We start from the raw sequence: 26,597 nt of genomic DNA, 5'->3' as shown, positions 1-26,597 counted from the left end.
AAGCCAAAATGAGTAAGATTCAAATAATTAACAGTCCTAGTGACCTCTGGGGGACAAATTAAACCAGGAAAATCTGCTCCCTTGAGGATAACGCTGGCAGGATTAACCTTTCCTTTTACATTTCAAAATTCAAAATGTTATTATCACCCATTCGGGATATGTAATCACGCTGGAAACAATGACTAAGACATGGCCTGGAAGGAAAGAAAAATTAACTAACTCACCAAATTGCCTCTTTTAAGGAAACTTTTTTCAAACCTCTAACTTTACGTGTGTATTTCTTAAGATACCCCCAAAGTATTGTGCTTTGAAAAATCAAAGAATGGGAGAATGTTTCCCATTAGTAGCCAATAGCAAAACTGATGGATGGGATTTTCCCAGTTTTAACTTCATGTTCCACGAATAGTTATTGTGTTGTCAGCACTGGTTACCGCTTTTGCTCATCTCTTCCACTCATAGATAGTGATAAAGTTAATACACACATGGTTAAGGAAAACAAATGGAAAAAACTCAGATTTCCCATTTCCTAAAAAAATAATTCTGCATCATTATTTTTGAGATGTGAGGGTTTGTGTGCACATAGCTTTTTTAGTGGTTACAGTATTCCTAGTTCCTAGGCTGGAATTATGTGTTTGGGTTTTAGGGTACTCCATCAAAAGCATTATGATGTTCAGGTACTTTGAACAAGTTTTCAAGTTGCTGCTTTTTAGGATATAAACAAAAACCTGAGCTGTGTTCTTTTCTCAAAACAGTATGTAGGGAGGAAATGTGTGACTGTTGTGTGCAGAGTGAAGGGAGAAGCAAAGAGTTTAAAGCAGGTAAAGGCGTCATCTTTATATTGATATCAGCTGCTATATTTAGAAAATGATGAATTGCTTGATTTTTTCTTGGAAATATAACATTACTATTTATTTAAACATAGGATAAGAGTCTAAAAGTATTCAAGCAAGACATAAAAGTATAAAGGGCAAAGGAACCAATTCCCTAGAATCACACCATCAAAACTAACCAATGTTCACATTTATGACTATTTCTCTAGACATTTTTATATGCATACATATTGTTAAAATAGAAAGAAATCATTTCAAAAAAAAGGAATCACACTGTGCATAAAATGTTACTTATTAAAATGTTGTTTCATGAGTTTGACATGAATTTACCTCAGAAACCAGGCATTCCTCATAAATTGCATTGACAGCATAAACTATCTGGCATGGCCCAAGGTCTCAGGTGTGCAGAGACACGCTCATCCGGCAGGATATTCCCAGGACCCAGAGGTTCTCCCAGGAGCCTGTCAGTGACCGGTGGTTCCTTTGGAACGGACAGGGTTTGAGCACCTGGGGTCTGCTGAGTCAGCCCTTTACCGCACAGGCAGCAATCTGGTTGGCCCTGGGGGACAGGGAACTTGTCTTAATTTCTGTAAGTCTGAGAAAATACTACTCACACTAAAGGTGGGGGATTTATGGGGCTGTCCTGTGCTGGGAGGATCAGATCAGAGGGGCTTCTAGCCTTGACATACCTTGTGGGAAGTCCAGCCTTCCCCACAAATTCAAGCCCTGAGGATGAGCCCTGGGTGCCAGCCCAGACTTCTCCTTCCTCGTGGTGACTTCCTATCTAGTGTCATTTCCATCCTGGGTCATCCCACTCCATCAGACAGGTTTAGAGACCAGAGCTGCTTGGCCCCAAGACAAATGTGCCAACTCCTGCTCTATAACCGGTTTATCACACCAAAGAGACAGTTGCTGTCAGGCCACAGAAGGGTCCATTACACTCTTTGCTCAGAACAGTTGGTCCCTACAAGTCTTGTATTTACTCTCCCAAGGGAGGCTACTCAGAATAACATCCCTTGGTTTGGTAGTTCTTCAAGAAGTTAAACATAGAACTATCATATGACCCAGGAATTCCACTCCTAGTTGGAATTGAACTGAAATTCAAAAAGAACTGAAAGCAGGGACTCAAACAGATGTTTGTACACGAGTGTTCATTGTAGCACTGTTCACAATAGCCAAAAGGTAGAAACAACCCAAGTGTCCATCAAAAGATGAAGGAGTAAACAAAATAAAGTCTATCCATATAATGGAATATTATCCAGTCATGAAAAAGGAGTGAACTTTTGACTAACGCTACAACATGAGCGGACATTGAAACATTATGGTCAGTAAAATAAGCCAGATACAGAATGACATTCATTGTATAATTCCACTTATATGAGGTACCTAGACTATTCAAATTCATTTGGACTAAAGGCAGTGTGGTGGAAGGGTGTGGAATTTCCCCTTTACCCTTCTTGAGTTCTTGTGGCTGGACTAATAATAAAATTAAAAGACAGAGTAACAGGAGAAAAAGAAACAAATTTTGATTCATGCACCTGGAGGTCTCATGGAACTCGAACCTAATAAATAGCCAAAGCAGGCAGCTTTCATACTTTTTAGACAAAGAAATAATACATTTGTGAGGAATTGACAGGACAAAGAAACTTGGGTTTTGGGTGTTTAATTAGTGAAGAGTCTAAACAGAGTTTGTGCTTGGGGTAGTAACTTAAAGAAGCACAGATTTGTTTATAGAAGTCTTTTTGCCCGAATCCCCTATCTCTGGTGATAAAGGTGCCAGATGCAGGGAGTACACCTTTCACATGAGAGATTTATTTCCTGCTTCCAGGGAGACGGAGAGCAGGGTCAGAGTGTTGGCCATTTCTTAAGCAGTTTTAATTCAAAACAATCAATATGCCATTGTGGCATATTTTGGGGTGGCCCACCCTGAACCCCAACAACAGAACAGATGTTACTGGGGACTGTGGGGAGCGGGGGGAGGCAATGGGGAGTTGTTGTTCAGTGAGTACAGAGTTGCTATTGGGATGAAAAACCAGTTTTGGGTGTAGACAATGGTAATGGTTATACAACTTTGTGAATGTATTTAAGCCACTAAATTGTACAGTTACCAATGGACAAAATGATAAATATGTTTTACATTTTTTTCTTAATAAAAATTTTTTTTTTTAATCCCTTGGCAAGTGACAGAAAACCCAGCCCAAATTTGCTTCGGCTAAAGGTCATGATGCTGGATCCTGTAAGCAGGACATCCAACAGACATTGCTTGGGGAGCCCCCAACCCCCACCCTGGCCATCCCACCCCCACCCTCCCTCCACTCCCCACAGCCTGTGTATTATTGTAATGAGCAGAGCTTCATGTGCTTTTAGTAACCGCAGTGATGAAGACGACCTCCCTCCAGACCTGGCCGAGGCAGTAGGAGCGACCACAGCTACAAGCACGGCCGCCACCACAGCCACCACCACACAAGTCTCAGCGCCGCTGGTGTCCCCCAAGGTCCACAAAATCAGCTCGCCCCAGAATTCGGAAGGCAAGGGCCAGCTGTCCCCAGGGGCCAAGGTACGGGGAAAAGCCCTGAGGATTTGCTGTGCTTGCTGGGAATTCTATATAAATTCAGCGCGTGGCATCCATGAGCATTTGAACTTTGCATCATCAGTTCTGTGCACTCGTGAAACCACAGTGACAACCACCAAAGCATGTTTTTCTATAACCTGTCCCCGAAAGATAAGATAAGTGTCTATGAGAGGCAAATGGTATAATATAAAAGCATGTACACTGTACTTAAAGGGAAATTTAAGAGGTTTTTTGAGGGCAGTTTTGATTTTAGAATTTCATCCCTTACAATAACTATTACTCCAGTATAAAGATAGGAAGTGAGAAATGCTTTTTACCCTGAATAATGGAAAATTTGGAGGAGTAAAAATGTACAAGAGCCGCCACCCCATTCCTTATGTGGGCTGGCCTGTGTTAATAGTTTGAAAATGGAAAACACTATTCTAGCTGTCAATTTGAAATTTCAGAAAATTGCCAGCGATGTGAAGGGGCTGTGACAAAGGTCTCACACAAGACGTTTCTCTTGGTTTTCTTGGAGTGACCCTCAGCTGTGGTCGCTCTTCAGCAATTGGTCCAAAAGCGGTCACATCTCTTGCATTCTAAACACATGCCGAGTCAAAGGTTGCTTGGTCCATGGATCCCACTTGAGGAACAGGTGTGCAGGGGGTGGGGCCCCAAAAGGCAAGACCGGAGCCTGAGTCTGTTCCCAGCTGCTCCTTTTAAACACTTTGCGGCTGCTTGAAACAAGCAGTCACTCCATCGCCCTTGTTTCTCAGAGCCTCAGTTTCCTCCTCCTAAAAATGGGAATAAGATCTTCTACCCGGCCCAGCTCCTGGGCTAGCGTCAGGTCTGGTGGAGAGTAAAGTGCTTGTCCAAACTGGACGCCTGAGGCTTCTGCAGCCCCAGGGATGACAATTCCTGGTACAGTCCGGCATGACCACCACCAGTCTTTCACCAGGTCCCTTCCCAGGTCTCTGGAAATACCCGTGGGTTCCTCACCAGGAACCTGGCTGGACCCCTCAGCCACTGACCGACCCAAACTGAGGCTCCCAGCACTACATCCTAGGCCATGCTTAAAACCAAGCAAAAACATTTACAAATCAGAAGAGAATTCGGTGGAGATGCAGGCAACATCCTACAGAGGCCACAGGGCGCCCTCTCCTGGCCATGTCTCTCCTAAGGTCCCTACTTGCACCAAGCTAATGGCACTTATTTTTTCCCCACAGAGGGTCTCTCAAGTCATCCACGCTGCTGAGACCCTAGGGCAAGACAAAAAAAAAAAAATTTTTTTCCAAAAGATGAACATGACTGTTAGAGGTACCACTCTCCCACTATAAAGCTCCTCCTCGTTATTGTGCAGATGAGTTTAGCTCCTTGAGGTCCTAACCCCCTTGATCCAGGATGGGGTCTTTACTTTCTATATATTCAGAGGACTCTTTGACAGGTTCCTCCCCCAAAGGCCAAAGAGCACTCAAAGCATTTAAGAAAAATTTCAGCTTCCAAAAGACTGTTCCCCACCCTACACCCTACTTCTAGCCATTAAGGTTTCAGGGAAAAAATTGGGGTTTGGTCCCAACATTTTGTACCCCACTGAGTAAGGGCGCTCCGTGAGGACTGGCGTGGTGATGAGTTCAGTGTCAGAAAGGGTGCAATGCCGCTGTCAGCCCAGCGCCGTCGCTAACTGGGATGTTTCTGCCTGCCTTTGTAGAGCCCCTCTGACCGAGGAGGTGCCTTTACCTTGGAGCCAGGCGATCTCCTGATGGATTTCACAGAAGCCACCCCTCTGGTAAACTTCCCATTTTGCTAAAACCAGAAAAGCCACAGACCATAGAAACACCTTGGCAGTGGGACGGATGGACAGAGGTGGGCATCGCTGTGGGGAAGGCTCTTCCTCTTGTCCCACTCACAGCCCGGAGGCTCAGGGATCAGCTTTCTTCCAGGGTTTAGGCATCACGGGTCCCTCCACCTCCCGGAGCCCTGGAGGGCGGGCGGTGCTCTCTTTCCTCTGAGGGTGGTGCAGGGGCCCTGCTGCCCGTCTGCTGCTCCTCAAACATCGTAGGGCTCCTCTGTGCTTGAGTCTTGGCTTCTTGGCTTTCTGGGCTGTGCCCCGCATGCCCGCCCGTGGGGCATCTCTTGCTGTCGCTTCCAACCACATGCTCTGGTCTAAATTACCAGCTCAAGGCCTCACCTTGGCTTTCCAGGCCCCTCGTGCCTCCCTCCCATCCTCCATCCTCTGCATATGGGTCTCCCCTTAGGGGTGGTGGCCCTTGTGGAACTCCTACAGGTGAGAAACCCTTTCCAGGGAAGGAGCAATGGACCAGGAGTCATGCTGGCCAGACATGGCTCCAATCTCTGCTCCTCATCTTAAGAGCCTTGTTATTGAATAGTTGCTGCCCCATCTTCTGTCAGATGAGGATGTCATCGTTTGCCCTGTCAGCCTCAGAGTGTTGTAAGGATCACATGAGAGAGGGTGCCTCAGATGTAAAGCACCATAAATATGTCTAAGTTATTATTAATATTATTAGCTGACACAGGAAAACTTGGATGTATCTTTGGCTGGGCTCAGCCTCATACCCAAGTGTAATGAGCACAAATCATGGTCCACAGATTTGGCACGTGAGTCAAAATGTGAGCCAAATCAAAAACTATCTCCTGAGAACTTAACTACGTGCCTGGCCGTGTGCAAAGTCCTGAGTGCAAGGTCCTGGGGCAGCTAGAGGCTGCAGGAGAGGTTCAGATTGATAGAAGTTCAAGGTCAACAAGAGAACCGTGGAGAAGATGCTTGGGGAGAAGCCAGAAGTGGGAGTCATTGAGGACTGGCGGGCTGGACAAGGATGTGGTGGGTGGGAAGGATTTAGGGAAGGCTTTAAAGAAGGGACAAATGAGGCAAAGTGCTGTCCAGACTTTAGGAATATAATCACCGCTCCTGTCTCAGCTGGAACAAGGAAATCGTTTGTGAGTTATGCAGTCGCACTTCTCATGTGGAGAGCTGCCACCGTCTGAGAGCTTTGAGACAGCACCTTTGGATAAACAGCTGAGAACTGACAGTGGGCGACACCCTGCGCTGGGGACCTGCAGAGTTACTCCCTTCCCATGGTCAAGTAACTGGAGCTGGTTATGCATGGCCTTCTTGTTAGACAGCTCGCCAAGATAGGGTAACCCGGAAACACCTCGTCGCCCCTTTGCACAGATGGGGAGAAGCTGAGTCCCAGAGTGGAATAACCAGACAGGGACCGAGCTGGAGCTGGAACCCAGGTGTCCTGGCTCCTTCTCTGGTGCCTTTTGCATCCTACTGGGCTAAATCAGGCCTCCTTTTTAGGGAACTTGTCACTTTGGAGAAGAGCAATGCCTGGAAGAAGGGCTGTGTTTAAAACACTCCCCGGACTGGGAAAGTAGGACAAAAGGCACGGAGGAAGGGTCAGCAAATTAGGCAGCCTGGGCCTGGTGCCACATCAGTTCCCCAATGGAGTATCCCAGCCAAGGCTTTACATCCTAGGAAGGCCATGTTGGGGAGATGAAGGCCAGAGCAGCAATCTGAGGACATCCAGTCTAGCTGGAGGGCAGCAGCCCTCCAAGGGATCCCAAGCAATCCGAGAACTCTTAGGGTACAACCTGAGGGCCTATGAAGGCAAAGAGGGAGAAAGCAAAGTTCCACAGCCCATGATGAAGAAAACATGCCTGGCAGGAATAGAATCTAGTGGAGGAAGCCACCTCTCTAACTTAGGCTCTTGAGGACCTTCCAAGCTGCTGAAATATGCTGCAATCAATGTCATTAGAGAGTCAGTATAAACTGCTACTGCTTTGGGACCCTGTGCCTAACCCTGTCTGGGGGCACTAGGAAAAAGAAGGCTTTATGGTGCTAGGGTTTCAAAGTATGAGTAGGAGTTTGACACATGGAAGAAGTGGACCAAAGCATTTCTATGCAGAAGGTACAGCATGAACAAGATACCGATTATTTATTGGAGGGTCTGGTGGATCTGAGAACTAGGGTTCATTTACAAAAGACTGAGCTCTGAAACAGGATCCAGGTGCTTCACTGCCCAGCCACAGGGCAGATGGTGTCCTTGGACAAGACACAAGTGCCCACTTCACAGCTGAAGTTTGCAGTGAATACTTGTTCTCAGAATGAAGCATCCTTCATCTTGTTCGTGTGTGTTTGAGGCATGAGTGCCTGTTCACAGGGCACAGGCACACAGAAGGTATGCTGGAGGGCTGGTATTTTGGTGAGAGCCCCCTCCATTGGAGCCTTCCTTGGCATTGTTGGCTTTGACCTTACTTCACTCCAGAGTCCTATCTCCATGAGTGCTGAAGGGTCCTAGAGAGGAAGAGGGACTCCAGCCGTCTGCTTCTCCCTTTGTCTGGTCCTCTTCCCTATCCTTCCTCCATCTGTTCCTCCCAGCATCTTGGAAATGTGAGCTACAGCCCTCTCTGCCCTTGTTGTTGGGGTGATGGAGGGGTGTGGCGTCTGAGTCTCCAAGGACAGCCAAGGAGAGACCAGACTTAGGGTCTGGGGCTGGAGGAAACTCCTAAAGCTGCATCACTGCCCTGGTTCCTTGGGCCAGAGCTGGAAGCGCAACGAAGTGGAGAGAGGAGTGGGGCAGATTTTCTTGCCCTCATTAAACCAAGTTCCACCAAGATACTATTGGAGCTAGTTTAACCCTTATGATTCTTGACCCTTATGATCCAGTCTCTGCATGGAATGAAACATGATCCAAACAGCAGAGAATAATAAAAAAAGATTCAATCTTCAACTGTTCTTAAAATAATGAAAGAAGATTAAATGAACACCTCCCAGTAACACTTCTTGAATCTCCTTTCTTAATTCTCTTGCACCCTGCACTCCTCCAAGGACTTACCTCCTCAAATGCTCTGTAAAAACATTCCTTCTGGCTTCACTCTCCATAGCATTTCCCCTCTCCTTTTCTCAAATCTTTTCTTCCCTAATCCCCAACTCGTTCATTACTTAGCAACCCAAGTCCTAAGCCCCTGCAGCTCTGCTGTCTGCCCATTCCTGGAATCTGCATCACAGACTCTTCATGAGCAGATGAGAGTTTCTGCCTGGGCTGGGAGAGTGGGGGCGCGAGGATGGGAAGGGAAGAAGGCAAGTGAATGAAGACAGCACCCACTTTCCATCTGGCGTTCTCTACAGGAGTGGGAGTGAGCACGTGCTCAGGGGTGTGGGTGTTGGTCGAGTGAGGGGAGTTGGAAGGAGGGCGCACAACATGTCAATTAATGTTGACATTGGAATGCAGAGTCCTGCCCTCTACCCAGGGTCAGTCGTGCCAGCTTCCCGCCCTGGGTACCACAGACCACAAACTCCCATGCCTCCAGTGCTCCTGATGCTTTCTCTTTGGGGCTATCCCTCCCGGATCCCTGTGCTTCATGAACCACTCATCCCACTGCAGAGCCAGTCAGAATCCATTATGGGTCAGGGAACTTCAGTCAGGAGTTCATGTGTCAGGGAGGAGACTGGCGTGGTCAAAGAAAGGCTGTGGAGGGCCCAGAATGGGCCCTGGATTGGGTGCCAGAATTGGGTTTCCATTTGCCTCAGTAACTTAGTTTTAATTTTTAACCTCATTCTAGCAGGAGGGTAAAGCTTAATCTCAAGTCAAATCAGGTGCCTCTTCAGCCTCCCTGGGGTTTCATCATTCTTCTCCAGGGCACAGGGAGAGGGAGGGAAGTCTATTTAGCTCAAGTCGTCACCTGTTTGCTGATACAGCTGGGACATTCTCTGCTTCTCTCATGCCCCGTTGGGTGGGTGGAAATCACTGTACTGCTGGGATGTGAATCTCTGTCTGTTGGACACAGCACACAGCCATTCTGCTCTGGGGCCTGCCAACCTCCCCGCCTTTACCTGAGCAGAGGGGTAAAAGCCCCCTGCTCTTTAATCCCTGTCCCCCAGCCCCAGCTGATGAAGGAGGGGCACAGGGCCCCTTCACTCAGCACTCACTAATGTTCACCTCTCTTCCCTTTCCCTCTGACTTATCTCCCCTATCCTCAAACTGGCAATCTCTTTTCTTACCTGATGATGAAGAAGGCTTACACATTTTCACCATCATTTGTCTATGCCGAAGTCTTTCTGTTCCCCAAAGAGTCAGCTTCTGAAACTCAAAATCCATGTAGAATCTAGCTGTCTGAATGTAGAAAAGACCCAAGGAAGAAAGGAAATACCAGGAGAAAACGTAAATATTTCAAAACAGTGCCCTATTACATGTGTTATCTTATTTCCTGTTCATTTACTAAGACTCAAGAGTGTGGGAGCCCCAAGGATGTTCTTTTGTTTAATCTACTCAGATGTATTTAGAACTCTGAGTTTAAAATCTGAGTTCTAAATCTCCATTTAGAAACGTCAGAGATGCTTGTGGGATGGACTGACATTTCTTTACCATAAAAGTCCAATGTTGGGCAAAGCTTTAAGTCATCTGGTATAATTTTCAATTCAGACACTGGTGGTCAGTACACGTTTTGGCCTCAAGGCAGAATGTCCATGTTTCTTCATGATTTCTGCCAGTTTTTATTCTCTTCAAAAAGCACACATTGAGAGCCTGCTGTTATCTGCAGAGGCAAAGGCCTGGGGTCCCTGGTGTAGTTGATTCTGGCTGGGGCAGCGATGCACTGGGCAGTGGTGGGAAACAAGCCTGGAGGGGAGGCAGGAGCTGGCTTCACACAGGCCTTAGATAGCATCTTGTGAAACGTAGGGTTTATCCTGAGGACCAGAGAGAGCAGGGGAGGGGATTTTAAGTAGGCTGATGAAACTTAACTGCAGGTGACTAATATGGAGAATGGATTTAGAAACAATCAACAAAAAGGTCTAGAGCCATGGACTGAGACTTTGCAAATGCAATTTCTGCGTCTCCCAAATGCGAATAGTAAAACGAGGCTGTCATGAAGGCAATGGTTGTAAACCCCCTTGGAGATTGTCTAGGACTGCACAGTTGGAAGGAAGACGGAATTAGATCGATTTGGAGATGGAAAATAAGACTGCAACTTTCTTGATCATTTTTCAGTGAAACTTTCCCAGAGGCTGTACTTGATTCATTATGGCAGGATCATACCAACTACTTAAGAAAACTCTCCTGTGCTAAAAGATGCATGTATTTATTTGTTCTTTAGAGACCTTTCCTGAGACCCAGACTAACCCTTTCAGTGGCTCCCTCTCCTAACATCAGAGCATTCTCTCTTCACCATCCTCATCCTCACCAGTACGAGCTGTTGGATCTCTGCTGGGTGCATGGCACTGTTTAGGGCTGGGGTAGGGGAATCCAGTGTCCCAAGTGACATGGCATTTTCTCACAATGAGAGGGAAAGCCCTCTGGCTAAGCGGCAAGCAAGGACCCCCCACTCTGTTCCCACCAGTGCCAATAGGAGACACCAAGGCCTGGGCCCACAAGTGTGGGAGGTGAGGTCAAAGCCAGTGTGTTTTCTGAACACAGATTAAGGGTCATGACAGGTTAAATCTTAAGCGGTGCCCCTGCTCGCTGATGTACCTCTTTCTTGGAGCTCTCTGTTGGACATCTACTCACCTATCCACCATAAACGCGGGCCCCTTCTTAACGGAGTGCAGGAGGTCACCAGGCCCAAGGGTGTGGCCCTGGCTCCTATCACCAGTGGCCGGCATCCCTGTTTTAACTGAGCTCTTTCTGGCTTGGCCTGGGCGATGCTTCAGAATCCTCAACAGCACTCCCGGAGGCTCCTGCCAGTCCTGTGCAGGAGGCACAGCAGATAGCCCCTACCTGCCAGCCCCGGGAGATGTGCGGTTCTGCTCAGATAGTGGAGAAGACAAATCAGGGCCAGAAAGGAGGAGAGAAGGTGGAGAGAGGAGGGAAGCGGGAGGGACCGGAAGCCAGTTGGCCAGAGGCTGGAAGGAGGCTGCGGGTGAGGCTGGCTTGAGAGCAGTCTGGAGTTGACAGATCCGTCTTGCACTGTGCTGTCTCTCTCTTCTTCCCCCTCCCTTATCTCCTCTTCCTCCTCCCCGTCTCTCACCACCTCCTCCTCCCCTTCCCCCCTCTCCTCGTGAGCAGGCAGAGCCCGCCAGCGCCCCCCACTGTGCCCACTCTCGCTGCTCTCCTCCACTCTCTCTCCCCATGAAGGAAGAGACCACTGGAGTTTGCATGCACCCTCCAATCAAAACGAGGCTGGTAGGTACCCTGGCAGGGAGAGGGGCCTGGCCAGGAGAGGTGAGGCGGGCAGGAGCCAGCAGGCAGCGTCCCCCCGGGTGTGCACGAGCGCCAGACCTCCGGAGGAGCCCGGCCCACAGGTGCTCTCTCTCTGGGATGGATGCAGGGTTTGGAGTCCAGCCAACCCTGGTCAAACTGGGACCCACGGCTGTGGTCCTGCCCCTTCGTCTCTAGGTCTCAAAAACCCTAAAGAGTTTGTTCTCCTAGAGCTGTGTGATGAGCATAGATGCTTTGCCCGGAGAGAAAAATCTTAGTAGCATTTCTATGGAAAACATAAACTTTTTTTAAACTTGTCTTTTCCTGCCATTTGTCAAGATGGTAATATGAGTATTACATAATGACTTGAATCACCCACAATCCCAACCTAGCACAGCCTGTTTTTCATTTTTGCATGTTTCCTTCTAATATTTATTCGCATTTGTTCATAATTTTGCATAGTTAAATCACAGTGTCCATCTCATCTCCTGTTTTCCTCTTTGCACTTAATGTTGTATTGTTTCTAGCTGGTTCTCATTACCACATTCTGTATAGTCCATCAAGTGAATGGTCCACCGTCTCCCTAACAAACTCTTTTCTGCAGGGTGTGTGCTTTGTTTCCAGTTTGTCACTCTTCGAGGGGACACATACATCTTGTGTGTCGGGGATTTTATTTTCTCAGGCCAGACCCTGCTGGGTTCAATACTGTGGCTTTGGCTTTGCTCCCTTCCTAAAGTGTGGCACCCCCAGAAGAGCTAATGTGCTTTGCCACAGCCGAGCAACCCAGAGTGTAACTGCTGGAGTATCTTTTTCTTCTTTAGAGCAGGTATAAAATAATCCTTTGATGTTGCCAACATTCACATTTCTTCAGTAGCCATAATAAACCTGTTTTCCCCTTTTACTTCATGATGGTCTGAGTCTTATCTGTATGTTATTTTCACTTTATGGTTGGTTTCAGAACATCGTGTTGAACCGTGAGGCCCTGCGAGGAGAAAGGCTTCCTCTCGGTCCTTCTCTTGCTGTGCTTCAGACAGTCACTACCAGCAATCTGAGTCGGCCCCTGAGTCCCTGGGAATTTTGAGATGTTTAAAGAGACTGAAGGGAGTTTGGGGAAGGGGAACAGGCTTGGGCTGGGCATCTCAGTGCACACTGCAAGGTCATTGTCGTTCCTAGATCTTTTGAGTTGGGACCTACTCAGCTCATTCAGAAACCTTCAGCAGATGTGGGCCTGGTCTGATGTGTTCCTGCTCAAGCCTACCTTACAGTTGTCTAGGCCAGCTTAAAGACACACACCCCTCCCCCAAGGCCTCTAGGAGGCCAAAGATGAAATGATCCAAGAGAAAGAAATGGAAGCAAAGGCTCATTTTGGCCCGTTAGCTCTACCTGATCATGCCAGGGCAGCCTCCCTTTCAGACCCCAGCACTGGGCAGTTCCGATCACCGTGCCTTCTGTTCCCAAGGCCACGGTGGCGGGATTCTCCCATGCTTACATGGGTGTCCCTGAGGTTTCCCTCCATTGCCCAGAGTTTACAGGGAGTCCAACAACTAAAGTGAACAGACAGGGAATCCTCCTGGCCTGATTCGTCCAGGTGTCCTGGTACTCTGTCTGCTCAGCTAGACTGTGTTCCCAGATGTGCCCTCTCCATTCCTCACAGCTGCAGAGAAGCCATCAGCCGGCCCCCAGGGAGCCCTTACCTGCCTCATTATCCCTCCTGGTCACAGTCAGGGCGAGGCAAGTGTGGGTGCCCTGCAAACACAAGACTCCAGCCTGTCATCCCTGCAGAGTCCTGGCCCTACAGCGCGACAACAGAACTGCTGGGCAACGCTCCTAGGGACACCTGCTGCATTTCCTTAACAAGCAGTGAAGGCTCAGCGTGTGTGCCCTGAACCCTTCACTTCACATTTAAAAGTGTGCTGCCAAAGATGTCGTAACTTTGCTTTCTACCCTGAAAGTAATGCTCTTCTCTGTCTCTTTTTTGAAGATAAAGACATTCCCGGCTGATACAGTGACCCCCTTTCCTGATCCTTTCATCACAGGGCCGCAGTTTACCGTAAGTAGATCCGGAAAACGGATCTGGGTTTTAAGACATTGTTTCCATGTGGCATGCTTTTCTGTGGATTGCCAGTCAGCAATGCCAACAGCTTCTTTGGATCACTGTGAACTCTGTAAGGTTGGGAGGGAGCTGGGGTTTGTGGTCTGCCTCTTCTCGTTATTTCGTTTTATTGAGGTGAGCTTCATGTAATGTGAAATTAACCACTATAGACAATTCAGTGACACTGAGTACATTCAGTGTCATGCAACTACCACCTCTATCTAGTCCTAAAACCTTTTCATCACTCCCAAAGGAAACCCCATAGCCATCAAGCAGTCACTCCCCACTGCCCCTTTCCTTCTGGCCCCTGGCAACCACCAGTCTGTATTCTGTCTCTTTGGATTCATCTCGTTTGGACATATTCCTTATAACTGGAATCATATATATGTGACCTGTTGTATCTGGTTTCTCTTCTCAGCATGTTTGTAAGGCTCGTGCAGGATGTATCTCAATACTTAATTTTCTTTTTATGGCCGAATAATATTCTGTTGTATGTACACACCGCAGTTTGTTGCTCCCTTCATTCATTGATGGATATTTGGGTTGTTTGCACCTTTTGGCTCTAGAGAATAAGGCTGCTATGAACATGCATGTACATGTATTTATCTGAGTCCCTGTTTTCAATTCTTCTGGGTTGGATGTCCATCTTGATAATGGTGTGATTTAAGGTTAAGTTACTTTACCGCTCTGAGCACCAGTCTCCTCTTACTTAAAGTGGAAATAGTAATAAAAATATCCTTCTCATATCCAGTTGAGGCAAGGATCAAACGGGACCAAGAACTTGAAAGTACTTTACCGACCACAGACCATCCCACAAATGTCACGATTGGTGTTTCTCAAGGCTGGAGAGGCAGGGTGGTGTAATTAGCAAGAGCAGGTAGTCATGACAACCAGCTTCATGTTCCCACCACTCTGTCGCTGAGCAGCTTTTTTAAATTCTCTGCAAACTGTTGAAATGTTTTTAAACATTGAAATGTTGTAGTTTCCTCATCTGCAAAATGAGAGAGTTCAATGCTTTTCAGGCTTCTTTTCAGCTGCTCAACTTTTTTCCTTAAATAAAAGCTTCTGCAGAAGCTCGCTATCCAATGAGCTGCTGTATGGAGCAGAAGTAGAGAGTTCAGGCTCCCTCCTCTTTCCGAACCTCACCCTTTCCTCCTCCCAGGGATCAGAGTTTGCAATTCCTAGAATCAAGTGGTCCCTGACACTCCTTCCAAAGGAAGATTTCTGGCCAGTCTGGAGGATCTGCGAGGTGGGCTGTGAGGTGGCCTAGGGGTAGCTTGAAGTGCAGTCTCGCGAGCTGGAGGATGGTCACTACCTGGAGTGGCTTCAGCCACATGGAGAGCAAAGGAATCAGCAGTGGCTGATTCAAGTTTCAGAGGATAGACAGAGGTGGGAAGGTGTCCAGCAGTCCATGCAGAGGCTTTGGATTGTTCAAGTTCCTAGAACAGTCCATTCTAGGATCATGATCTGCCTTCAGAACCTGCCTTTTAAGAACCAGAGGGCAGAGACACAGGGGCTGGGCCAGCCTGTTAAGTGCTACTACCCCGCCATTCATCCAGCCCCTGCAGTTTGGCTGGGCACAGCTCCTCAGCTGGAAGCTCCAACTCCACTTCCTCCGCTGGCCACGATGGGCACTCTGGCCTGCTGCCCAGCCTTGGCAGTGCTGTGAGACACCCAGGGAAGCCCTTCCTGAAAAGCTGGGGGCCGAGATGGAGCAGGAAACCAGTGTCAGAAACCACGCTGAGACTTTTAAGAATGGGGCAAGAGTGGCTTAAAGGCAGCTGAAGCAGGCAGAGGGAACAGCATGAACCAGAGTCCTGGGGCAGAGGGGTCAACCCACATTTAGGGGATGGAAATGAAGGCCAGTGGGCCTAGAATGCAGAGAGCAAGTGTGTAGGGCATGGGAGAAGGGAAGGGAGGAAGACAGGGACAAACCCTGTAGGGCAAAACCATGCTTGGCTTTGTGTGCCAAAGCAGGGACTCTGATCTGTATCCTGAGAGCAATGGGAAGCCTTTGAGGGACTTTGAGCAGGGCAGTGACAGGGCAGCTGCATTTGGAAATGATCCCTGTGATGGCAGTGGGAGACGAGCTGGGTTCCGGCAGCGTGGACTCAGGGCACTAGTCTAGAAATCTAGGACAGCAGAAAGGAGAGAGAGCAGAGAGCTTGACCCAGAGTGGTGCTGATGGTGGAGGTGGGGAGGAGTGCACAGATCGGAGAGAAGCTTAAGAGACTGGTAAGGAATTGGGTTGGATGAGGAAGAGGGAGGGTCAAAAATGGCTCCCAGGTTTCTGACTTGCAGAATGTGGATAGAGTGGGTCCATTCACTGAGATAAGGAGACCTTAGGGAAGACTGGAATGGAAGGGACAATGAATTTGCCTTTAGCCGTGATGTGTTAGAAATGCCTTGGAAACAGTGAGTGGGCAGTTGGATATCTAAGTCTGTATCCGGAGAGAGGACTAGACTGGAGATTATAATTAGGGAGTTACTGACAGCTGGATGGTAACAGAAGCCAAATTCAGACTTTAGCCTCCTAATTTTCTCAGCCCTGTGTGTCATGGTCTCTTCTCCTCCCCACCAAGGTCAAGACACTTGCCCTTGCTGCAGGGATGGCCTCCCCACCCGCCTCCGGACCTGTCCTGCCCACAGTCACAGGGCAGTTCAACAGCTCCGGGGGACTCCACACAGTTACTCTGGCAGTTGATCCAGCATTGACCTTGGGCCTGGTTTCAACAACCAGAGCTCTTTATTTGATCCCAAGACCAGTTTCTGCCTTGTGTTCCAGCCTCACTGCTCCCTAAGGTCATTCTTAAGTGAAGCTGGCTCTTTTTTTTCCTACTTTGAATGCACAGCAGTGGAAAATACAATGATTATTAGTAAAGTCTGGTGCCACTGCCTTGATTCATGCTAAGGCCTCGGTACTTATATCCACTATTATCTTTGTATGTAAGTGTCAATTTCCCACTTTTTCTGGAAAGAATCAAAATTGGCATCAAAAGCCCAACCTCCACCCACTTCACTGAAGCAACAAAACCTTTGACCCCGGCTCCTGTGTCAGGAAGGATGGACTAAGTCATGTTTTCAAATGACACATTGAATTTCCTGCTCATGCTGCCTGTCCTGGGTGGGCTGAGCCCTCTGCTCTATGTTGCCCTGTTTCTGGGACCCAGGCTAATGGAGCAGCTGTCATCTGGAGCATTGCAAGTCACAGCGGCAGAGGGGGGAAGAAAGAGGTGGCCAGATCACATACTAGCACTTCAATCTTCCAGTGGAAATAAAACATGGCACCTCAGCCCACATTTCCTTGGCCAAAGGAAGACATGGCCATGCCTAGCTTTAGAGCTGGGTGGGGAAGTGTAATCCTACTATGTGCCTGGAAAGCAGTAAGCCAGGATTATCTGGTGAAATACACAAGGGGTGGCTACAGCCCAGCATTTGTGAAAGCTCCCCATGGCAACCATCACACACTAGCAACTATACGATGCTCCAGTTCTCGTCATCAGTTCTTTGGCATCGTGCCAGCCCAGGCCAGGTCAGTTCTGTCTCGGGAGGCAGTTGTAAAACAAACAGGGGCCTGTATTTCTCAGCAGTGGTCTTTCAGGACCTCTTGGAGATAAGCTTCTCCCCATTGCTCAAGCCAGACATACCCTTACAGAACTACAACTAGACCTGATATTTTTGTGGTTTTCTGTGTTTCCCTAGGTGAGACAGCTCATCTTCTAATCACCAGGAATATATCGCTCATTTGATGATCAAAGCCTCTTATTTAGAACGAAATGTGAAAAATGTCTCTGGGTTTAGGGCCAGGAACTAGCATGAAATACCAAGTTATAAAATATATAGCCGGTCCTATTGAAAGGATATAAAACAAACGAAAAGTATGCATAGAAAAAAAATGCTACAAGGAAATACACTGACAGTGATAGGAAGGGATTATGGAATTTCTTCATTTACTTACTTTTATATATCTTCTGAGTTTTCGATGTAAAGTAATAAGCATATCTTGCTTTGTAATGAAAACAAGTTGTCATCTCCAAATGAGGCAGTGTGCTCTAGACCAGTACTTCTCACACCTTACTGTGTATGAGAATCATCTGGAGGTCTTATAAAAACAGATTGCTGGGCTTCATCCCCAGACAGTCTGGTTCCCAAACGTTTGTGTGGGGCCTGAGAATCTGCATTTTCACCAAGTTTCAAGATGATACTGGTACAGCTAGTCCCAGGACCATACTTTGGGAACCACTGCTATAATGGTGAAAAATACCAATTATGAAGTCAGCCTGGTTCTAAATCCTGGTTCTTGACGCTAACTGTGTGACCTTGGGAAGATTGCTTAACCTCTCTGAGCCTCACTTTCCTTTTCCATAAAACCAGTTCTAAGATTTTTCTACCTTTTAACATCTCTGAAATCAGAATGTTTATTATAGTAGTGGGCGTGACAAAGTTTGAATGGCCACTTTTTTCTTTCTCTGTGGCACATGCAAAAATGGTGCATCTTACAAATGATGGTGTCTAACGTGATGAAATATGATCTCTACCTTAAAGATTGTCAAGAGGTAATATATGTAAAGTGCTTAGCATAGTGCTTGGCACTAAGTAAAATCGTTTAATAAATCACAATTGATTGACTCTTATTAAAAAATAACAGAGACTGTGTGGTAAGGCTTAGGGAGCGGCTGACAGTGTGAAAATGGAACCCAAATTGAGATTGATTTCCTCTTTTCTGTTTCCTCTCCAGGCAGACTTTAGAGACAGTAAATTACAGTGCTGTCCTGGCCAGTCTTCCCCGCTGATTCCAGCCGCGACCCTGAGGCCTTTGACAGAGACCGTCTCCACAGTGCAGACCATCTACACCACACGGAAGCCTGTTTCTCTGGCAGCCAGGTGAGTCAGATCAGCAGGTACCAACAGGTATCTCTGGTGACAGGGAAACCAGGGCACAGGCTCTAGGTACGTTGTGTTTGTGACATCTATAAGCCTCTTATGCATTCTTTCATTCATTTATTCTCTAAGTATTTATTGAAATGTCTTCACCGGCTGGATAGTATTCTAGGTGGTAGGGATGTATAGTGAAGAAAACAGATGAAGGTGCTCCCTTAATGGAGTTTACAATTTATTGTTGGGGGAGGGGAGACAGACGTTAAATGTGTGTGTGTGTGTGTGTGTGTGTGATGGTGACAAGTACTAGGGAGAAAATAAAACCATGAAAGGCAACAGGGCATGCAGGGATGGCTTTGCCATGGTGGTGTTTAAGAAGAGAACTGAAGGTGGTGAGGGAGCCAGCTGTGGATTTGGGGGAAGAATACAGAAGCCAGAAGGAACAGCTGGTGCTAAGGCTTCCAAGGTGGAGCGAGCCTGATGTGGTTAAGGAAGGGTATGGGGGCTGGTGTGGCCAGAGAGAAATGAATGACAGGAGGGGAGGCCCATGAAGTTGAAGGTTGGGGCCAGATTGGGTAAAGCCTTCTTGGCCATAGTAGAAACTCTGATTTCTCCCCTGAATGAAATTATTAAAAATTTGGTTGTGCCTTTCAAGACATGTACTTCCTGTGGTGTGTGTGTGTGTGTGTCTAAACAGTGGAGATGAATTCCACACATAGACAACTGAGCCTGAGGGCCAAGAAGTCAGAAGCAAGCTCTTAAAGGAGCCAGTTTTTCTTCATTCAATTGTATTTATTAAAACATAAAGGGAACTCTGGTAGGAAGTACTCATGAAACCAATTTAAAACATGATTTAAAGAAATCTAACCCCTGCACATTTTCATTCATTCAAAAGGCCTTTCCTGAGAGGTTGCTATGTGCCTGACCCTGTACTAGGCTCCTGGGTTCAGAGACGAGTGGCACGTGGAATAGTCAGTCCTCTGGGGGGCGGAGAGTTGAGAAGCCCTCGGTCTGGTGGGAGAAACCGATAGGCAGCCAATCCCACGCCCTTGCAATGCTAGCAGGTGTAGGGGGTCTTTATGGGGCCTGAAAGAGAAAGTCAGGGACTGAGACTGAGAAAGAATCTGGGGCTGTTCCTATGACTTTTGAGCGTTTATCTCACTGTTTTTGTCACCTGCTCTTTTTCAGCGCAGAGACGCTCCGGCAGGAACTGGAGAGAGAGAAGATGATGAAAAGACTGTTGATGACCGAACTGTGAAGCTCTCCCCTTGTTGCCTGGAGGATGGCGTGGTGCCTTCTGTCTGTTTTCTTTCCTCGGGCTTTGTGTGCTCACTCTAGCACAACATACAAACGTGTGCTCTGTTTGCCCAGGTCTCCGTGGTTAGTCGAAGCCAGCTTCTGGCTTGACTTTTATTGGAGAAGTTGCTTTACGTCTCCTGAGTATTAGCGTTTATCTACTACTCAGTGTAGCTGAGACAGGATTTGGTAAGCCTAGGAGAAGAAAGATAGAAAACCAGGATTCCTTCTCAGAAGCACCTGTGTGTATATAATTAACAGCCACAGGGGTTAACATGGCACGGAATCCTTTGCTATAAATCTCAACCGTGTGATTTTGTATGATTGACACTTGCACCAAGCTTTGACTGTTTGCTAAAGTATCATTTTTAATGAGAGAATAATTCTTTACTGCTGGGTTTTCACTTACACTGGTAAATACACAGATCTTATGAAGTCTTTAACATTCATTTTTATTCAGACACCAGTAGGTGAACTAAAAAAAGAAAGTTGCAATTACCAGGACTGAAGGTACTTCAGCTTAATCTGAAATATAATTTAACTTGTGAATTTGTGGGATACAGTAATCATTTGGGATACACAGAATTTGTTATTGAACCCAAAGTAGGAAATTATAGTTTAAATTGTCTAAAACTCCTTACAAGGTTAAGTGATTTGATATTTGGATTCATTTGGGTGTTCCATAAAGGAAAAATTATTTCTAAAGTTGATCAACTCATGTCCTGTTGATAGAACCTTGACCAGAAGAAATTTTGCTCTCTTTTTATATAGTTTCAAGAAATGTGTTTTTAAATTTTTATTATGCACTTGAACAACTTTGCAGGAATAAAAGAACCCCCCCAACCACAAACTAGCCCTCTAAATTGTTTCCAAATCTTTCTCAATGAATATGCACACATTTTTACACCAACATGATCAGTGTGTACACACTCTGGTTACTTCCTACATCTAACACATATCTCCTCTTTTCAACACTGACCTTGCTCTCACCAATTTCAGTTTCTTTATATCCATGTAACATGGTTAACCTCATTTCTTGCCACTTTTAGATATTTGAGTTATATCCAATTTTTCACACTTATAAATAGTGCTGCTATGAATGTCTTTGTAAAAAAAAAAAAAATGTTCCTTCCTTTGGATTCTTCCCTTGGGAATATCTCCAAAGAGAGATTACAAGGTTAAAGAGCATGAAGTATTTTATAGCTCTTGTTTCATATTGCCAGATTGCTTTCTAGAAAGATCCAGTCTCTGGGTTGGAAGGACCTTAAAGGTCACTAAGTTCAACCCCACCGTCCCCTCTGAATGCTTGAATCCCCTCTACAGTATATGATGCCACCAGCAATGTGTAAGCATTTCCATTCACCAGTAGTTCTGACAGTATTGGGTTGTGCCATTTTTATTTATTTTTGCTAGTTTAATGAGTGCGTATAGTTGTACTTGAAAGGTTGTTTTATTTCATTAATTGCTAGCAAGGCTGAGCACTTTCCCGTGTGACGATTTACTAGCTGTACTTCCTTGTGTGTGAAGTGTCCATCCATTTCTTACGACCACTTGTCAAGTAGAACTGATCTCGTATATTTGTATCGGAACTGTATTTTTATGTTGTATAGTTTGCTCTCCTGTCCCTATCCTTAAAACTGAATGGTGCCAACAATTTGATACTAATGATTATAAAAAAAAAAGTAATGCCTCATTTACTCGCATTGTTGTAAAATGAGGTGATGTTAGCAGATCTTCAGATAACAGAGGATTAACCCTTTAAGTGCTGAATCTTTAATCTTTTAATATTTTTTTGAGGGAAATCTTTCTAAAATATATTACGCTCTTCCCTGCCTTAGTAGACAGAGTACACTGGAGAGTATTTAACCTTTTCTTGATGAGTCATGGTCATCATTGCAAACGTCAGCCCCTTTTGTACCTTGGTGTGGTGCAGTGATGTCATCAGGAGCTTTCAAAATGTGTGGGGCTTGGCTTGCCTTTCACGGACTAACGCTCTTCTCATGGGTGGTTTGCACTGCTGTCTGCTCTATTGGTGAAGCTGCCTGGGGCGACTGTAGTATTTGGGAACTTTTCCCCCCTCATACTTCACGGCCCCTGGCTGTACTTTTAAAACAGCTTTAACCGTTCTTTATGTCGTGTACACGATACAAAATGTGTTCCTGTACAATACGGCGGAGATATCTGTGTCTGGGGTTGTCACCTCTTGCCAATCCCTCCTCTTCTAACCTGCTTTCTGAGTCTTCTGCTTTTCGCTTCCTGCTCTCTGATGGAAACCTCCAGGGCAAAACTGAATTTTTCTTGAGGAAGCCAGGAAACCCAGTGTTACATATATGTCAGGTGGGCTTTGCTTCTGAGGACAGATGCATGGGCTTTTTGGCCATTGTTTTCAGGAGGCTCTGAGCCTGCTGCTTCTTCCCCACGTCCCCCTGGGTTCACAAATGTTTCAGAAGGTGGATGTCACTGGAATTCTGATCACAAACAAGTCGGCTGTTACTGTATATGAAAACCCAGTACCTTTGGCAGCTCAACTCTAATCAGTAAAATCAAGAAGATTCCATTGTTTCAGCAGTTGTCTTGGTTATTTGCCTACGTAAATGTATGATGGATGCTTGGCATTGTGACCTGAGAAGATGACATTCTTTTGGGTGGATTCATAGGGATAAAAATGAATTGGTACAATTGCTTCACCTGTTTTTATATATTTAAAATAAAAATAACACTACCATATGGTCACACAACACATCTTATATCCAGGGGGAAATATCAGCTTACTGACATTATCATTTCAGAGCAAAGGCTCCCAACTGTGGGCCACAGTCTCCTGGTGGGCAGAGGGGCATTAAGGCAAGGGGCCTGGGAATCCTGCAACCCTGGGTTTGTAGATTGTAGACTGCATAGGAGAGCTTTATGTTTGGAGAGTTTAAAAACTAGGTCCTAGAGCATTCAGAAGATCCCACCTGAATGCACCCCAAATTTTATATTCCCAGAATAGCACAAGAATATTCTGATACCATCTTTATCTTTCTTTCATCATCTCAAAGATCACAGCTTTTTAAAACTTGAAATTCACCATTTTAACCACTTAAAGTATATAATCAGTGTTTTTTTTGTTTTTTTTTGGTATATTCACAATGTTGTGCAAACATCACCACTATCTAATTCCCAAACATTTCCATGATTCCAAAAAGAACCTCCATCTCTATAGTCACTACCAATTCTCCTTCCTCCTGTCTTCTAGCAACCACTATTTTACTTTCTGTCTTTGGATTTCTGCCTATGGATTTGCCTATTCTGGACATTTCATATAAATGGAATCATACAATATGTGGTCCTTTGTGACCAGTCTTTCACTTAACACAATGTTTTCAAGGTTCATCCATGTTGTAGCATGTATCAGTACATCATTCCCTTTTAATGGCTGTATAAATTTCCATTGAATATCTATGCCATATTTTGTTTATCTGTTCATCTGGTTGATAGACATTTGGCTTGCTTCCACTTTTTGGCTATTATGAATAATATGAACATTTGTGTACAAATTTCTGTGTGATCATATATTTTCAGTTGTCTGGGGTATATAACTGAGATTGGAATAGCTGGGTCATATGGCAACTCTATGTTGAACTTTTTGAGGAACTGCCAAGATCACAACTTTTATTTCATAAACAATCAAGAATGAAAAGAAATCACATACATTACTAGACAGTTAGAAGCATGGGCGATCTGTCGTTACTAGTCAGATATTAAGATGTAGCACTGATTTGGTGGGGGGTGGGGCGTTGGGTAAACTTTATAACAGAAAAAAGTTGTCTTAGAGAAATGGCTTTGATGAGAAGAGAAAATAAAGGTGCTATCTTTCTTTTTAAAATGCAAATGAAATTAAACTCAGGTTTATCTCTAAGTTCTTGTTTGAATAGCCAACTCTTGTTCAGGAACTGGTCTCAGAATGTTCAGGAAAAGTTCTTCCTTGGAAAATGTGTACAAAAGAGAAAACCACAGTATTTTTTGTGGATTCACATCACTGGGGAGCAGAGGGTCTACATAAAACCAGGGATGTAACAAAGTGGGGAATATGTGCTGAGGGTGAGAACAGGCCTCCAATTTTTCAAGAAAACAAAAAGAATAAGAAAATCCCAAAAGGCAATTTAAATGGATGGGAAATAACCTCATGGAAGTAAGCGGCCAAGTCTTTGGGAATTGGAAATTGGAGTAGGTTCTAAGGCCCTGGGGTGGCATGCAGACTTTAAGTGACCCATGAAGGTTATGGGTATTCCCCCTAGAAAAATCCATATATCTGTCACACATTATTCCAGCACTCTCATTGGATCCTCACAACACACCTGAAGCCCATCTGTGGCCCCCTTTGAGTCGATGGACCCCAGATCCTTGATCATGGGTAGGTAACTGAAATCTGCACTTTACCTGCAAGCCTCATTTTAGGCTGTGGTTGCAAACCCTCCTCCAACACTACCGTCCAACATTCTCTGCAAAAAACAAAAAACAAAAAACAAAAAAAACCCAAAACAAAAACCCACATAGTTTTATCAGACCAATTTACCAGAAGAATGACCTGGTTTTAATTTGCCTTCTATGTGCACCATCACTGTTCATTGTATTAATTAAAATCAACAGAACAAAAAAGAAAGTAATAGATAACAGCTTGGATTCCCAAAGCAGAGAATCAACACCAAAACCAGAAGTCCAGTGCTTGCTTTTTTTGCTAAATGTTGGTCCATTTGTCCATTTTAAACTGGCCATATCTTTCCTGGCAAACAGGAAGACAAGAAAGACATTTCAATTTTTAAGAACAAGGTTTTTTTTTTTTCTTGGTTTTTATTTTTTAAAGACTACTCTTTAACAGATTTTCAATTGATTGGATTTTTAAATTTTATTTTAGAATTTTATCCTCTGCAAAGCTATGTTTTTTGGGGAGGAAGAAGTCTCTTGGTTTTGATTTTTAAAGAAATTATAGTTCATCTTACCTTTTTCAAGCAATAAATCTGATCTGTTTCTTGCAACAACTAGTATATTGGGAGACCTAGTGAAGCTAAAGGTTTCCATGAATTATACCTGGATTATGTATCAAAGATAAACATGTTTAAAGCTGATCCGCAGTAGCAAACACTTGCCCTCTGGGTCACACAACACTTCTCACTTTCCACAGCAATACCCTGTCTCCCCTCTCCCCCCGGCCAAAAAAGGTTGGGATCACGAGTTTCTTTTGCATATTTGTATTTCATAAAGATAGGCACATTTTTCGTGCCATTTATAGCATTGAACCCTATTGGTCCTCACCTCTATCATCTTACCTAATCCCCACTGCATCATGGAGGTTACTGATCACCACCCCACACAGTCTGACTTCTGGGCCAGCAATTGGAACTTCTATGCTTTTCTGCCTCCATGATTATTTTCTTTGTTTATGCCATAAAATAAAATTTTAAAGCAAGTTAGAATGCTGGCTCAGCAATACTAGCATAAAAGGAATTGTGGCCATATTTTCTAGTGAAAAAAAGCTCAGCAGTTTGAACGTGTTACCACTCCCAGACCGTCATTAGCAAAGAACTGTGGGACCTGGTACGTGGTAAGTGCTTGGCGTGAATGAATGAATGGCTGGGTAAACAGCTGGAAGTGAATTGCAAGCAGCCATTCTTGGAAAAGGCAAGGATTCAGCGTGGCTATCAGACATGGTCTGGGCCTGCCCAGGCTTATGCTTGCTTGCTGTGGGGAAACAGTAAACCAGTTGCCTAGTTTTGAAGAGGGCACGTTATACAAGGGCACCAGCAGCTTCTGCTGAATACACTCTCCGAAAGTGTAGGTGAATCCAGCCCAAAAGATCTAGGTTCTAGTTTCCCTCTCGCTCTGTGGGCCTCAGTTTACCTACCTATAAAATGGGGATCTTGCTGTTTCAACTTTTTCAGCGATGATTCCAAGAAATAATGGGTATAGTAAGTACTTTATATAAACCAAAAAGTGCTGGAACAGGGTGGGGGAGGCAACAATTCTAACAAGGTGTGTCCAAAGTGAACACTCCAGGGAGCACTTCTTAAATTTGGACGTATATTGGGATCTCATGGGGATCTAGGTAAAATGCCTGTCCTGATTCATGCGTCTGCAGTGAGGCTCGAGATTAGTGATGCAAAAATGCTGGCATCTGGGGATGCTAATGCTGCTGGTCTGCGGACCACTTTCTGAGTAGCAAGAGTCTAGAAGGGCCAAATCTGTGTCTGTGAGAGACTCGTGGACGGAGGCAGGAGAAAATGGAGAAAGGACGGCGGAGGAAGAGCGACCTCAACGGAGGGTGAGAGGTCGCTAGGGAAAAAGGCAGGCTTCGGGCGCAAGCGAGGATGCGCAGACCAAGGCCGGGAGGCGGCGGGTGCGGGCGGCTCCGCGGCTGCGCGGGCTGCGGGTGGGGGGCGAGCGCGTGCTGGCGGCGGCGGCGGCGCAGTCCCGGCCCCGCGCCCGCGGCGCCCCCGCTGCGGCCCGAGCGGCCTGGCTGCGGAATCGGTGCGCAGCGATGGCGCGGTCCCGCCGGCAGCGCCCGGGGGCCTGGGCGCCGCTGCTCTTGCTGCTGCTGGCCGGGCCCGCCGCCTGCGCCGCCAGCCCCGCGGACGACGGCGCGGGCCCTGGGGGTCGGGGACCCCGGGGCCGCGCGCGGGGGGACGCGGGCGCCGACGAGGCGGCGCCGCGCCACGACTCCTCCTACGGCACCTTCGCGGGCGAGTTCTACGACCTGCGCTACCTGTCCGAGGAGGGTGAGGCCGCGGGAGAATGGGGGCTGCGGGAGGGGAGACGCT

The 26,597-nt window shown here is 46.2% G+C and overlaps 2 protein-coding genes across 7 annotated transcripts in view; both read left to right on the top strand.

The window, feature by feature from the left end:
• Positions 1-22,365, top strand: part of EPB41L4B (erythrocyte membrane protein band 4.1 like 4B) — a 124,913-nt gene extending 102,548 nt beyond the window's left edge. For 2 of the 5 annotated variants that reach the window (XM_074361958.1, XM_074361959.1), the window contains 6 exons: positions 3,207-3,387; positions 5,090-5,167; positions 11,403-11,519; positions 13,516-13,584; positions 18,365-18,510; positions 19,693-22,365. In XM_074361958.1, the coding sequence (XP_074218059.1) occupies positions 3,207-3,387; positions 5,090-5,167; positions 11,403-11,519; positions 13,516-13,584; positions 18,365-18,510; positions 19,693-19,762 (661 nt within the window). In that variant the 3' untranslated portion in view covers positions 19,763-22,365. Of the gene's footprint in view, positions 1-3,197; positions 3,388-5,089; positions 5,168-11,402; positions 13,585-18,364; positions 18,511-19,692 lie in introns of those variants that run through there. The other 3 variants (XM_074361960.1, XM_074361961.1, XR_012506496.1) reach the window with 2 other exon arrangements.
• Positions 22,366-22,511: 146 nt separating this feature from the next.
• Positions 22,512-26,597, top strand: part of FRRS1L (ferric chelate reductase 1 like) — a 31,540-nt gene continuing 27,454 nt past the window's right edge. The window contains exon 1 of one of the 2 annotated variants that reach the window (XM_074361964.1): positions 22,512-26,555. In XM_074361964.1, the coding sequence (XP_074218065.1) occupies positions 26,318-26,555 (238 nt within the window). In that variant the 5' untranslated portion in view covers positions 22,512-26,317. The remainder of the gene's footprint in view (positions 26,556-26,597) is intronic. The other variant, XM_074361963.1, reaches the window with a different exon arrangement.

This window comes from Camelus bactrianus, chromosome 4, assembly GCF_048773025.1.
Source record: "Camelus bactrianus isolate YW-2024 breed Bactrian camel chromosome 4, ASM4877302v1, whole genome shotgun sequence".
NCBI lineage: Eukaryota > Metazoa > Chordata > Mammalia > Artiodactyla > Camelidae > Camelus > Camelus bactrianus.
The sequence above is the reverse complement of the archived record's forward strand: the minus strand, read 5'-3'. Positions and strand labels throughout refer to the sequence as shown.